The 15,322-nt window shown below is 43.8% G+C and overlaps 1 protein-coding gene across 1 annotated transcript in view; it reads left to right on the forward strand.

Annotated features, from left to right (window-relative positions):
- Positions 1-458: 458 nt before the first annotated feature.
- The window catches only part of MAP7D3 (MAP7 domain containing 3), a 34,129-nt gene continuing 19,265 nt past the window's right edge, over positions 459-15,322 (forward strand). The window contains exons 1-7 of the mRNA XM_025191857.1: positions 459-543; positions 1,989-2,090; positions 2,995-3,075; positions 4,650-4,813; positions 7,964-8,075; positions 9,084-9,113; positions 14,476-14,577. Coding sequence (XP_025047642.1) covers positions 459-543; positions 1,989-2,090; positions 2,995-3,075; positions 4,650-4,813; positions 7,964-8,075; positions 9,084-9,113; positions 14,476-14,577 — 676 coding nt within the window. The remainder of the gene's footprint in view (positions 544-1,988; positions 2,091-2,994; positions 3,076-4,649; positions 4,814-7,963; positions 8,076-9,083; positions 9,114-14,475; positions 14,578-15,322) is intronic.

Here is a 15,322-nt window from a genome sequence, read left to right on the forward strand (position 1 = left end):
TACTCGGACGCCTGCTGTCCTCTGTGCTTTGTCTTGCAACTTCTTTCCCATTTTGCTGTGTTTAGCATATATGTCTAAAAAGCTCAGTCTCTAGTCGTTGCACTCAGCTGAATTAATATTTTGCCGGCAGGCCAAGTGCCACAACGTACAAAATTAGGGTGTTTTATTTATTTTTTTAACCGTGTGGGTTCTCAGTTGCTCCATGCTGGGTTTTATGAATCGGTGAGATTGTTGTGCTCCCTGATATCCCTCATTAGTATAAAAAGAGCCTGAAAGATGTAAGAAGACTTCTGTTTGGCGCTGTAATGAGGAATTAATGCAAGACATTGCAACAGCTGCGGGTGACAATTTAGAGTTGCTGAATAAGTATTGTAATCGGTATTTATCATTGGCATCACATGGGATTAAGCACTTTGAGGTGATTGTTCTTGGGTGCAGCCTTAGGGAGGATTATTACCATGACAGAACTAGTTGTCATGGTAATACACGGTGAAGAGAAATGTTCTTCCTTCCTCCTCCACATTCAGCAGTTCCCAATTAAAGGCAAGTCTTAGATCTCTGACAAAGCCTTCTCTTTAGTTGTCTTTAAATAAATGTAATAATTCATTTTTCACTCTAAGGTATCAATCAGTTTGTTGAGATAACTTTGCTGTTTAAAACAAATCTCATTTTCCAAGAGTTTAGTCATTTTAGTTCTTGCATGCTTGAGTCGGTACCGTCTTGGAAGGGTGTTTGGGGGGGGTTCTGGTTCCTAAAGAATCCAGATGGTTTTCCTCACCCTTTCTTGTGGTCCTGGCTGTCGGGATGGGGGAAGCTAGGAGTGTTGTGCTCCTCAGTGTTGAAAGAAAGTTTTCCTATTTAATTATTTAGATAGGAGTACTATACTGTCTTGATCCCGTATAGTTCTCCTAACACCACTTCCACTGACCAGGACTTTCACTCCAGCTGGGGGAGCAGGATGATTAAGTTCTAATGGGAGTTGACAGAAAGATGCCAGGAATGTGCGCACATGGGTGGAAACAAACCGGAAGACGATAAATCTCTTTCTGCTGGTGTAAATCGAAGGCCCAGCCCCGCAATTAGTCTGTGTACCTGCATGGACACTACTGGAATCAATGAGGCCTTTAGGCGTGCTCCGGCTGTAGGATTTAGGCGCGGGGATCTCGGTTAATTCTGAAAACGTACATCTCTAAATATTTAATACACATTCATTATTTTAATGCCTGCTGCTCACCTGCTTCCTACTCAATTTATGTAAAGAAAGAATAACAAAAAACGTCTAGAAACTTTTTCGCAGCTTCAAGGTTGTCCAGTGCTAATAGCTTGTCTGTATTTCCCCGCCTTCATATATATACACCCTTCTGAATTTTTTTTTTGTAAGGGGAATAGAAAGGGCTTGGATGTTTTTAGCATTTGAAACAATTGCTACGCTAAACCACTAGTGCACTTCTAAGCTATTTAACATATTAGACCCCTTTTGAAACCACTGAATCCTGCTTTTCTACATGTACCAAAAATAAAACGTAGTGGTTTGGGACCTCTGGCCTGTAAGAGTACAGCTGCATGAGGCTTGAATTCACACTTGACACTTCTTCCTGATCTCGTTTTGACGTGGATTTTATAATGGACTATAGACGGGCATTACAATTCTAAGGAGCATATGAGTATCTAAGTGGTGTTAGGTCTGTGTTGTGTCAGGGTTCATGGTAGTCTTATGTAGAGTTTAATAGATTGTGGTATGTATGGGACGGTTGGGATAGAGCTGATCCTGCCTTAGGCAGGGAGAGATTGGACTAGATGACCTCTGGAGGTCCCTTCCAGACCCACTACCCTGTGATTCTCTATGAAGTGGGCCTGAGAGGACCAGTTTAATATAAAGCTTTGCATGCTGACTGTATATGCATCCTTGATTCCTGAGCACTTGCTGTATCTTTTTTTTTAATATGCAGCAGCTCCTTCAAATGAAATGGTTGTTTTTTTTCTTACAGTTGCTGCAGCTCAAGCAATAGCAGACGAAAGAAGAAGCCAAAGCGGAGTTAGCCCTGTTCCAGTCCAGACCTCGATAAACATAAAGACAGCAGCTAAACCAGGTATACTCTTTGCCTGTTGTTGATCTTGAGTCATCGGGGTTTGGCCACGATACATTTACACCTGTGCAACTTGTACTGGTTTCTTGTATTTGCGTAGGTTAGAGTAGGCTTCGGGGTGGACAGATGTGCTTCTGCCACAGGATATTGCTCACAGTGGGCTGCTCTTGTAGCACTTCACCGTGAACTCCAACCTGGTGTAGAGTCATACTAGTGAAGGGATGTGTGTCAAATCTGCTCCTTTTCTTACCACCTATGCAAGGGTTGATTATACTAGTGTAAATGTGTCGTGGCTCAGTGAGGGTCTGGACATACAAGTGGGAGTTAGCTGGGATAGTTAGAATCTCATTCAAGGAACTTAAGTTCTGACCTCTCCGAAAGAAGAGGACGCAGTTGAGTAGGTGCTTGGGTCACTTCTCGGTATAAATGAAGGTTTTGGCTACTATCTGCAACGACTTGATATCTGGATTTCTAATAACGATACTTCAGCGATCTGTTCCCATGGTGACCTCTGGAGCCAAAAACAGCTTCATTTTTGCATCTCTCAGGAATCTATCATGGCTCTGGCCACATTGGAAGCATAATGTTAAGTCTGTGTTCAGGCTTTGAGTGGACTGTATCCCTTGGGCCAGGTAATCCTAAAGCTGCTATTTCCAGTTCTTTTAAGGATGCTGGATTGGTTATTGAAGGGGAAGGCAGAGAGTTTCCAGAGCATGTGCAGCTTTTGTGAGAAAGTGGTTAGCTACCTCTTGTCACCTGTATGGGGTACACAGTCCCATGGGGAGGAAGGCACTGAGTAATACTTTTGATAGTTTGTTTGAACCTAGCTGAAATGGCTGCTCATGTTCTTTCTTTTTTAACCATCAGTGTTGCAAACAGCTGACAAATGCATATCCCTTTTTGACAGTGATAGACGGTTCCACTCTGAGAACAGAAGAAAGACAAAGACTAGCCAGGGAGCGCAGAGAAGAGCGAGAGAAACAAAATGGTATATTCACATTCAACAACCTATACAATGAAATGCATTGATGCTTCCACTATGAGAGTTGTATACGAGGTACTACAAGTGTCATATAGCTCTTTCATCACGTCTCCTTAAGCGTGTATATGTTAGCACATGCTCAAAGTTGCTTTCCTGGCTTTTTGGGATATAAGGCAGGTAGCAGTGTGTTAGAAGCCAACCTGTGCAGTCCCTTGTGTCCTCTTGTGACCACAACTGGTGTCATGTAGGTAAGCATGAGATCTTGAGAAAAATGTGAAGACAGACCAGGGCTGCCAACTTCTGGGCAGCCAAGGGCTGCGTGCCATCAGGGCCACAGACCCAGGGGCAGATGCCATGGGGGTTACAGATCCAGAGGCCACACACTGCGCAGGTGGGCAGGTGTCTCGCCCCCTGCCGGCTCCCTTCTACCATGCAGGCTGCCAGGGTGCCCAACACCACCCACCCTACCACATGCACGGCCCTCCTCCCCACAGACTGTATGTACCACCCACCTGTAGTGCAGGCAACTTGGCTCATTTCTTGGCCATGTGTACAGCTCAGGCACTCCAGCCCCCTCCTGGCTACCAGGGCAGAAGCAGCTGGGATGGGGGGAGAGTGGGAGCAGTGGCCAGGCAAGAGCCCAAGGGGAGCCCAAAGGGTTGACGACTCTGATCTAGAAAAATGTTATTGTGTGGACTGTGCCGATCCAGCAGTATTACTAAGGACCCAGAACATTTGAGCAGCTCAGCTGCTCAATTGCATTTGAGCATCGCCTCTTTTCAGCATTCGAGGAAGCAGAAACTACTGCTGGACTGAGACATTATTAATAATAAGCTGCCTCTGAGTCGGCAGTCTTGGCCAGTGGAGATCATGTCAGCATGCGTTGTGCATCTGTGCGGCACACATTTGAGACTCTCTTCTTGCACGTGCAGTGACTTATCTTCTCAGTTCATTTCTTCCTGCAAGGCTCAGGCACCATCTCTGCCAATACATTCAACTGTTGGCTCATTATTCTCGGTGCTTCTAGCTTGCCTTTAAACTCTCTGCAGTTGTCTCCAGGAGCAAGCTGTGGAGGATAGTGACCTTTTGAGAAGCTGTGCAAAACTTGGTGGAAAGACACGGCAGATATCACAATATCTCACTCAATGACATGTAATTTGTAATGTAACGTAAAGCATGAGTGAGAACCCCCCATGCTGTTAAGTCCCCTCTGTGATGTTCACCCCCCCACCATGGCTTTAATATTATGATTGCACATATGCACAGCAGAAGACGTGTTCTCTAGCCTAAGAAGCTTACTTGGGGAGCTGTCAAGTGCCAGACTTCAGAAAATATTCCAATTTCTTCCCGGTATCAGGGACAAAATCGAAGACCGTATGTAAGGTCATGCGCAGAGTCCGCTGGTGGAGATGCATTCATTACCAGATAATATTAGAATCCTTTTTAGATTTTTGTATTGGGTAGACTTCCTTCTCAGAGGTGAACAAATCTGTCGGCCACTTGCATATCGCACTCTTCAGGCATACTCTTGAACTTTGCTTTAATTTTTTTTTTGTAATTTTTTTTTTTTTTTAAAACAGCTGCCAAAGAGACACAGATCCTTGAGAGAGAGAGAAAAGCAAAACTGCAGTATGAAAAGCAGATGGAAGAAAAGCAGAGGAAGCTGAAAGAACAGAAACAGAAAGAAGAGCAAAGGAGAGCAGCGGTAGAAGAAAAAAGGAAACAAAAAATCGAGGAGGAAAAGGTACTGTTCCTGGCTGCTGTGTAATAGTCAGAGCTGCCTGCATGATTTCTTTACCAGGAAATAAGTTAGCTCTGAATAGTGTAAGGGCATTGCTCAGCCCGGTGTTCTTTTGTAAGTCATTGGAGTTGGAGTCCTTACTGTTTTGGGGTGTAAATGTGTTTTCCTTCCCTGCTAGCATAGTGCTCTATTACTTATGTATGTCTTTCATTCCACTGAAGGGATACATCTGTGCTTCTTGTTTTGTTTCGAGCTTTAGCAGGTTATCTTGATTTGCTTCCTGTAATTTTTAACACCAAGAGCAAGAAAAGATCTCTTAAGATTTTAATTTTTCAGTTGTTGACATGTTTTGTTGTGCTTCTGCCAACCAACATGGATGACTGGTCTTATGTTTAACCTTCCTCAGTGCCACTTCCTGACCCGTTGTGTTTTCCACTGAGGGCTGGCCGGCTCATGTTGCCTCAGTTCTCTTATATCGCCGCTCATGGTGCTGTCTTTGTGCTGCTAACCGCAGACTACATTTCTACTGACTAGTTCACCCTCCTCCTGACCTTTCCTGGGCCTTCTGCACTTCTAGGAGCTCCCTGGTCCTGTCTATGCATGTGTTTTATGCCACTTTCCTTGGCTGATGCTCCTTGGGCTCATCTTGTCTGAAGCCTTATTTGCATAGTGTTATGCTCATTATCTGAGATTGGATCCCAGGTGTTTTCAGCTTGGCGGTGAAAACTGTGCGCAATAATTTAGGCTGCTGAAAAACAAGCAGAAATATTTGTTCTGCACAGTAAGTGCTTGGGCGAGAATGGAATTGCAAGTGTAACGTGACTGCAGCTCTTGGAGTACAAGAGCCCTTTTCAGCTTAATACTTTTTTGTCTAGAGAAACCTCAAGGCAGAGAGCTGCAGCAGTGGCTGCTGGGTGAAACCATTTATTTGAACAGAGAAGTGAATCGTAGCATCAGCTGCAGACTCATTTGCCAACCTGAACTTTGAGATCCTGTCCCTAAAAGGGCATCTGATGCACACAACTATATCCATAGGGCATTTAGACACGTGCTCTGGGAGTGGAGGAGAGGGGGGTCTTTAATAAGAGCAGCTCCAAGAGCCACTCTAATTAAAGCGCCTGGAGCATCACATGTATTGGTGTCCTCGCACTGAAAAATGGCAGCAGGGGCGCTTTAACTAAATCTCATTGTACGAGCTTTAGTTAAAGCGCCGCTACTGCCATTTTTCAGCGTGCAGGTGCTGATGCATGTGATACTGGAGTCTGCTGGAGTGCAGTAATTACCATGCTCCAGCAGACTCAATAAATTGAACCTGGTCCAATGCACTGTAGCTACAGCACATGTGCAGCGAGGTTGCTTCTGTATAGGCACCCATAGAGTCTAAGGGTTGGCACAGTGTCTTCTAGCTCTGCCTAATGGGTTGCATCTGACCCATTAAGCCTGCCTTAGAATAGGATGTGAAGGCAGAACCTGAGAGTTCAGAAATACGATCGAGAAATATTTAATTTTAAAAGAAAGCGCTTGATATTTAAGACATCTCCCTTCACTCCCAAATTTTACCAAATAAAACAGTGATAAAATACTCAGTCATCCATATTTTTTCTTCGTGCTTCAGTCAGTTTGCTTCTGGCTAGTTGCCTCTGAAGACAACGTAGAAACAGAATTGCTATATTAAGATGTGAAGTCTTCTCTTGCCTGAGACGTATCAAAGCCTTGTTGACATGATGAAGTGGAGTTCAAAATGTTTGATTGACAGTAATTCAGACTCGGATTGTTAATAGGTATATAAAATGTTTTGGGGCACAGTTTGGTGTTTAGTAAGTAACCTGTGTTTAACTGTAATCTTTTGGGGGCCAAGAATGTCTTTATTATGTCCGGTCAGTGGTGCCTGATCCCAGGTCGGGAATGTCTAGGTGCAGCTGCAATACAAATAAAGAAGAACTCATGGAAGTGCGAGCTAGAGATCTAAGCCCAGTTATGTTGGTGACTGACACCTTGGGTGTCTGCTCACATGGATTATAACCAATGAAGTAAACAGGACCTGGAGGTAGATTAAATGTTAAGTAGTAACAGTTGGTAATCAAGCCACAGAATCCTCATGGAGAATTTTCCACCTTCCTGCTTCACCTTTCCTTCCATGTTCACCTTCTCTTAAGCAAAACATCTATCCAGAGACCTTCTAGTCTGTGATGTTACCAAATTGCTGTTAAGGGAGAGTAGAAGCCTTGTGTCCTCAAGGAAGAGTGTTGTTTGGGTAACTGGTCCCTTGATATCTTATCACAGCACACCTGTGATCAACACCGAAAGAGCACAAGTGTAGCTTTTCCAGTAAATCGTCCTGTTGTTCCCTGACAGCCTATCAGTTGTGCATGATTATAGCACAGCTTGGATCGCTCGCGTCCAAGTGATTCACAACCCACTTAATTTGCAGCATGTTTCTGAGTGAAGGATGAGCTGCTCACTTGTTTCTGGGGCTCTTGTTAGACCTGAGCAAATTCCTTATTAGAGACCTGAAGTTTGTGCAGCACTCTGCAGATATGACCGTCACGGGTTCCTGGTATTTGATGGAAAATCTTGAACAGCTCTTTAAAGAACTTCGAAGTCTAGAATTGCAGCAGTTCAAATACTTGATATTTTACAGTCTTTTATCCCCACTGCACTCAAATCCCTGATAATCAAGACTCTAGTGATTGAATCTTGCTGCTCCATATTGAAAATCTGAATTGATACTTGGGGATTACAGCCGATTCTTTATCACATGCCCTTTTAAGGTGCAGGCACTGAAACTTGGTCCCAGTACAGTGTGTTCCTGCTTTGAAAAGTTTAAAAAAAAAAAAAAGGCCTGTTTAGAAAGTATCGGGAGCAGAAGACGGAAAAAAGCTAAAGCAGCAGCAACAGATTTGTTAATCCCCGAAAAGTAGTTCTCTGTGATGGGTGTCCTCCATTAGTGTAATTTGGAGGCATGTTATGTTGTTTCTTGTTGTGCATTGTATTAAAATGATTGTTGATCTGTCTGCAGTATTCTTCCATGTTCACTTTGTTATAAAACAGGTTACGGTCGGGTGGTGCCAAGCATCTACACTTTGTATTTTGTTGTGAGCTTACGTGGTTATTATGGTTACCCAGCTTTACAGAGATGTTGTTTGGTAACAGGAACACTACGAAGCAGTTGTGCATCGTACGCTGGAGCGGAGCCAACGTCTGGAAACACGGCAGAAGCGGTGGTCATGGGGAGGGTCGGTGACGGATTCAGACAGCAAGACTGGTATGTGTGTTCTCTTTCTAGCGAGATGAAAAAGTGATCTGTATTAACTTTACCACGTATGAGATACCCCAGAGTAAAGGCAATACTTTTATAATGGTATCTTTACTACGTGTCTGATTCTTGCTGCTGTATTAGTCTACAACATGGTTATTGCATATAAAATGCCTTGAAAACGCAGCCTTCCCCAGACTTGCTGTCAATGCTGGAAAGGGTGTACTGAAGATACTTACCTTTTACTCTTTATTTTAGCAGGTAAGGTGGTACAGTGGTTAATGCCCAGGCTATTCCGTGGGGGTGACCATGTTTTGTCCCAGTTCCAGTTACCCATTTTAAATGGTGTGTGTTGTCAAACCAATTTCTCTTAAACCATCATACAATTTGACACAATTAACCGCTCTTGTCTATCAGATGCCCCAAATTCAAACAGGCCAAGATTGGTATGAATTAAAGAAAAAGGGAATTGCAAGGATGTCTTCACAGCGCCTCCTTGCAGTGTCTGGCAGGCCCTCACTCTCACTGTAGGAATCATAGAGAAATCAGGCTGGATGGGACCTCCAAAGGTCATCTAGTCTAGTCCCCTGCCTGAGGCAGGATCATCCTTATCTAAAACATCCTGTATCATCTAACTCCTCATAAAACTACCATCAACCCTGACACAACACAGGCATTTTGAGAGGAAACAAAACTTGCTGTAATCAGCTGTAAATCATGACTCAGTTTCTAGCTGGAGAGAGAGAAGTTGTAAGAAAAGCAGTGTTGGCAAGCCCAACGAGTCCTAAAAGTAACTGTACGAGAATTAAGAAATCCCAGAATCAAACTCTGTTTGTGGTTGCAGTGGTTGTAATAATGACGTTTTTTATCGGCGTACTGAGAGCTTGAAATACTAGAAATGAAACTCTTTGAAATGATAATTGTCTTAATTATCTCTAACTCCCCATTTTCCTGTTAAGTGTATATTAAGTGCAAACCAGCCTTGCACTTAGGCTCACAAACCTTCTTCTTCTACAGAGACGCAGACGATGGATGAAGGTGGAACGGGTATTGATTTCCAAGTGCCCTTTTTGCTTTTATTTTACATTAACCACTAACCTTTTGAACTGCACTTCTGACTTTTGCTGATGGGAGTTAAGGGAGGCATATCTTTTACATAGACGTGTTGCTAGATGGGTCGGCAGGGGCAACAGCCTTGGCTGCTAGGTGGGAGGGGTGCCTTGTACCTTTTAACAAATCAGTTCTGGCTGGTTAAGGGTGGTCTCTGTGGGAGTCTGACACAAAGGTCACAAATCCCCAGTTGCTCCTGCCCACCACACTGCCTCCAGGGGCAGGTGCAGGAAGCAGGACCCTCCCTACCCCCCTGCGGGCATCCTGGTGTAAAGAATGGGATAACTGGGACATCTTTCTAGCTGTGGCAGGGACGCTGCCCTGATATGTTGAGTGTACAAGAATACGGACCTCTCCATAAAGCAGGGTTTCGTAAACATTGTCATTGTCTCCTAAGACATGGAAAGTAATTTGGATCATTTTGGCAATCGGCAGCACTTATGGAAACTTCCCAGCACAGCAATGCAGAAAACAAATGGTTTAACGTTTTTCTCTAGTTGTGTTTCCACGGTGGGATTTGCAAAAGCAGAGCTGTCCTTTGTGTTGGCATATAACACTTGAAGGTGACCTCCCTTGCATTTGCTTTCTACCCCTTTCTGTGGAAGAGGTTGAGAAACACTTGGAAAGCCTTATGATCACTGATAAATTGGTCTATAGGAGATACAAAAAATAACTTCCTTTATTACAAAGGCTTCATATGACAGCCCTTTGCAGAGACCCAGCTAAATCTGTGAGCTCTGAAAAAAATGTGCATGCTGCTAGCTTTACTAATCCACTACAGCTGCCTTGTAATGCTCTGGTGATATAATACTTGAAAACGCAATGAAAAGTTTAACTGAGCATGATTTAACAGCTATAGCCTGTTCTGGCAACCACAGCAGAAACATGTATGTTGTTCCTCCCCGCCCCCCATCGTTTCTCTTGCTTTTCTATGCATGCATTGGTAGTTTACTCCAGAAGTCATTGGTTTGACTGGGTTGGCTTGCCTTTGAAACATACAGTTCTTAGGGACACGCATTCAATTCAGTCATCCTCTGGTATCCAATCTGATTTATTTTCAAAGGCAGGTTGGAAAATTATGGGCCTGTCCTGTTTCCGAAAAGTGCACTCTTGTTTTTACTGTCAGGTTTCCCCTTAAACCAAAACACAACATAATTTGCCCAGAATTGCCCATTGCTTCATAAAGCAGCCTTTTTTTTAAACACAGTCTTTACTTTTCCTCTTATTCCTGAAGAATAAACCCTTAAGAATATAAAAATTATCTCTCTCCCTTGATCTGCAGTTGCAATGCCTCTATCCAGGTCCATCAAAAATTAGCAAAGCCCTCAAACAAACGAAGCAAGAAAGAAGCAGGCCTGCCATCCAGAAGTGCACGGGGGAAACCTTGAGGCCTTTTGTCTTGATTTGCTTTGCCATTCACCTTTTATAGGAATTGCATAAGAGCTAGTTTGTCTGATCAGCAGCCTAAGCAGTCCTCACATGCTTTAACCAAAGTGCCCAAGACAAAAGTACTTTGTTCGGTGATCAGAACCAAGTAATGACCTTTCCTTTGGTGCCGTACCTTAGGAGCCCAGGGTCTGGGTAATGTGCTGTTAAATCGGTCTAAAAGATCTAGGGAAAGTCGCTTTCTTGAACCCCCGCCTACATTCAGGTTCTGTTGGTCTTCCTACTTGTTCCCTGCCTTCTCTGCTGGAGCCCTTGGAAAGGATTTGACCTTCGTATTTTAAAAGCAGCCAGGATCTGCAGCAGTGAGGTCTTTGGGTTTTGTGAGAACCCCAGGGGGATAACAGACTGAGAAGAGAGATTCCTGCCAGGACAGACATGGTCTTGAGGCCTCGGTAAGAGAAGTCTTCTCTGCCTCTTAGGCTCTCTTAAAAATGAAGCTTGTGCTGTTGGCAGCTTCAGCTCAGAAATGCAGACAGTACACACCCATTCCACACAGCAGGCTAGCACAGAAGCACCAGGTGGAAAGCAGATATTACAGGCACAAGGAAGCCAATTTCCCCTTCAGGCCTTGCAATGAGCTGACAGATACCTGCTGTTCGGGCTCGGTGCTCTCGGTTCTGCCGGCTGCGTTCTTATTTTTAATCTCTTCACAGTAATTTGTTCCAACTTGTCTCCTGTAATGTCCGGTACAGGGTGAGACTTATTGTGGATCCCTTTGAGTTGTACTGCATTAAGTGATTTGAGAGTAGCTTCATAGCTATGGAGAGAAATGAATTGGGGCTGGACCCGATGATCTTACAAAGTCCCTTACAGCCCTGATGTCTATGAAAAGAAATGTTGTGTGTGGCAGTTATACAAAAAACTTGCCACTGGTGGTTGGGAATTCGGAAGATCAGCAGAAAATCCACAATCAAGCATTTCATCCCAGTATTAACTACTTCTCTGTTAAATGCTGACCAATGCGGTTTGACTCTAACAAGAAGCCTGCGATATAGCGCAGTGCTGCATAATAAGTCTTTGGCATCCTTCACAGTAAAGGCCCAGCAGCTGATAGCGAGTTTCCTATTACAAAAAGGATGCTAATCCAAACCAAAAAATGCAGGGTCTGAACACAGTGCCCTTGCCATTCTGTTGGCCAGTTGCTCCAGTTCTTGCAGTTTGTCTTATACAGGAGGGAGAACTTGTATTTCCCAAAGAAAATCCTCCAAATGCAGAACTAAACCAGTTAGGAGACTGGGTTCAGTGGCCCAGGAGAGGCAGTTCAGTCCTGTGAGTTCCTAAACAAGTGCCATGCACTTGAAATAATTTGTTCAAGGACATGCCGAATTTTGCTCAAGAGGTGCATGCGGAAGGATGCTGTTAACCCATTCCTTAGTATTAGCAGTTATTCTCCCTAACAGCCTAACAAGAGATAACATTGAAGCTGGCTGATTAAGTCATTAAAATTATATTGACCAGGGAACTAATAAAAAAGGTTCATCTGAATCCTGAGCAATGGATTAACGCTTTCTGGAGAAAGAAATGCAAACAAACGCTGTGTATGTGTGTGTTATGTTCAAACAAACCAAGTAGAACTGTTCACTCTGTGGCTCTAAATCAGTAAATTTGTTTAATTGATTTTCCCCGCCCCCAAACACTTTTTGCATTTTTTTATAGAGATTAAAAGCCAGGAAGGACTGACTTTCAGAGTTGCACCAGTTTAACTGAAGATGTGCTGTTCAACTTTGTGATAATGCTCTATCAGTTTAAAGATGCTTAACATCAGAAATTTGCTCTTTTTAAATTACAGGAGCAAGTGAATTTGATAACTGCATCACCAAAATCAGTGTAACACTTGATTAAATGGGTGCAGTTTACCCATCAGTAAGCCCAGCGCTAAGTTTTAAAACTGCTTTTTATTTAAAGCAATGCAGACCTCTCTGGGACATTCCCATTTCAGATTTAACAGGCTGTTTGGTTTGCCTCAAGCTGTTTCTTGACTGTAAGCTAAATCGGAATAAACCCGATTTAAATCAAAGTACGATTCTCAATCTAGCACTAATTTAACACTGCCTTTTTAAAAAAGCATCTCCATTTGACCCAGGGCAACTTTGTGTTTGGACTAGGTCAAGGACCTTTTTGGTGCCAAGTTCTCAAAGGGTTAGAGGGGCCTAACTTGATGGAAATCAGTGGAATACATATGAGCATCTGACTCGGAAGTCAGAAAAAAAGCATCAAAGTAGTGTTGAGATTTGAACTTTAACTTTAAGTCTCCTGTGCAGAGCCAGAGCCCTGGGTTTTGTGCATGTGCCATCTGCCTGTAGTCCCCTGAGTACACGTGGAGGTGGTCCCTGAGGCTCTGCACTGGAGAAGTGTGCACCACAGCTGAGCGCAGTGCTTGAGTGATGTTTCCAAGGACCCTAGGATGCCACAAGCCAGAAGGATTCCCTTTGGATCCCAGCAGCCCATAGACTAAATCCTAGGTTTCACGGCAGTTCTTAAGTTGTATTTCAAGGCTACGTGGCATGTTCCTACATCCTGAAGCCATTGCCCTGTCTCATTACGAGGGGAGCCACTATGGGGTGCAGTTTGCTTTGGAAAAACATCCCTGTGCAAGACCCTGGGAGTGTGTAAAGTTCATATAAAACCCACCTGCCTTAGGAAATCCTTAACTCAGACTTTCACTCCTGTGTGCACCCTTCGATTCATGTTTTAGGCATCACAATCTTACTCAGTGCAGCACAGACCTCTCACTTCTCAATCTTCTGGGTGCTGGCATCACCAGGCTTGGGTTTGTATACACGCAGTATGGCAGAGGCAGGCCGATCCAGTCAAATCCTTACTTGCTGGCTGCTTCTAAAGGAAGCTGCCCTCGCATGCTTGGGAAAGGGAAGAGCTCCCTCCATGGTGAATTTTCCTTGCGCGTGGCTTTACTACTGAGATAATCGGCTCTGCTATCAGCGTTTTTGATTCTGTCAAAAATATCCATTAAATTCATATCAAATATTTCCCATTTTTACCATGCTGGTTTCTGCTGCCTTGTGTGCATTGCTGTTTCCTGCTTCAGGGGTTTCCACAATAATGGGTGCCTTGCTCCCGTCTGTAGTGGGCCTGGAGAAGTGCTCCATCCTGAAAGGGTACTGCCTTGTCTCTGCAGCACGAGGTCAGTTGACATGTGGGCTAAGGCAGAACCGAACATTCGAAGGGACCGTCGCTTGATCTCTTTTATCACTTTGATGTATCCAGGTGCACAGAATCTCCAAACACCACGTGGAGCCTCAGGGCCAAGATGTAGACACGTTTATGATATTTTTCTCCCGTTAGCACCTCCAAAGCCCCACAAACTCCTGGAGGAAATGTGCTTTGATGGTTAGAGCAAGGCTTGAGAGTTAACTCCACCACTCTCTTTGCTGATCAGGCCACCTAAGCTTTCTGGACCTTACTTTACCTGCTGAAAGAGTTTAAAGGGCAGTTAAGGTATGTGTTGTGCTTGGAGATTCTGGAAAGGAAGGCCTAGCACCAAAGGCTGTCAGCAGTCAGTATTTTGGTGGTTTCTTTCTCCTCGGTATTCTAACAGAACCGAGCCTGAGCATTTGTTGCTGAGGACACAAATCAAGTTTTCAAACAGTCTGTAACGCATGGAAAATGAGATCTCTCCCCCAAACCTAACAAAGCTGAACAGCTTGTTTCTATGCAGGTTGTTAGCTTTTAATAATTCCAGCAGCAAGCATGCAGCAAAGCCCAAAATATCTCCGTTAATCACCAAACAGAGGTGGTAGGAGCTTTCAGGATGCAATACTTAAGCCAGGTTATCCCAGAGAAACCTGTTTTCAGAGGTGAAGGCAAATGCTAAAACAAACACTTCTGTCTGCAGCCAGCAAGCGTTCCACATCTGCAGCAAACCTCAAGCAAGCGGAAGCTGCCATGAACAAACGCTTGTCCTCTTCTGCAGCGCTGCTCAGCTCGGCTGATCGAAGTAAGTGTGGATGTGTTGGGCCAAGGGCTCTTTCTGGGCAAAGGTAGTCTGAATATACTCCTTCTCTGAAAAAGCATTTTACTTCACTTGTTAACCAGCGGACTGACCCAGTTCCTCATTTTGATCTGTTAGAACAGAAGAGGAATGGCAGAGATCACTATTTTCTTATTTCTAGCATTCAGTTTTGCTAAAGCCAAATCTTTAACTAATGATTGATAAAGTAATTGTTTTGGACCAGCTCAGAAGGCTTTGCTTGCCTTGCACAATTTTTTTTTTAATTGTAGATCGAATTAAAAACTGCAACTGAAAAAAGTATGAGAATTTTTTTCTGCACTAAAACAGCTGCAGACACTTGATTTGCATATTCATAACAAAAAGAAGTGCTGCCCTTGGCATCAAGCCTGTCTTGTGGTCCTCTTACCAGTACTCTGCAGGGACCTCATTGCTTTTGCATCTTAGAATTGAATATAAGCAAAAATGGACAGAAACAGTGGGGAAATTCTGCTGTCCTGTTTTTTGCTTTGACTTTGGGATTTCACAGGGCACAATTTATGTAGCCGTTTAGCGTATTCTGCCATCATCTCCCAATTTATTAAATGATTGTAGATTATAGCCTCGGTGGCGATACACATCTTTTCTTCCCCCACCTGGAGCATTTCTTGTATTGTTCCAAGCCGGTTTTTTTTTTTCTCCTCCCTTGCTCTTTGTAAAACCCTGGGTCAGTACTACTGAGCCTAGTCCTGCT

The sequence above is a fragment of the Alligator sinensis genome, unplaced genomic scaffold (assembly GCF_000455745.1).
Source record: "Alligator sinensis unplaced genomic scaffold, ASM45574v1 scaffold1584_2, whole genome shotgun sequence".
Classification (NCBI taxonomy): domain Eukaryota; kingdom Metazoa; phylum Chordata; order Crocodylia; family Alligatoridae; genus Alligator; species Alligator sinensis.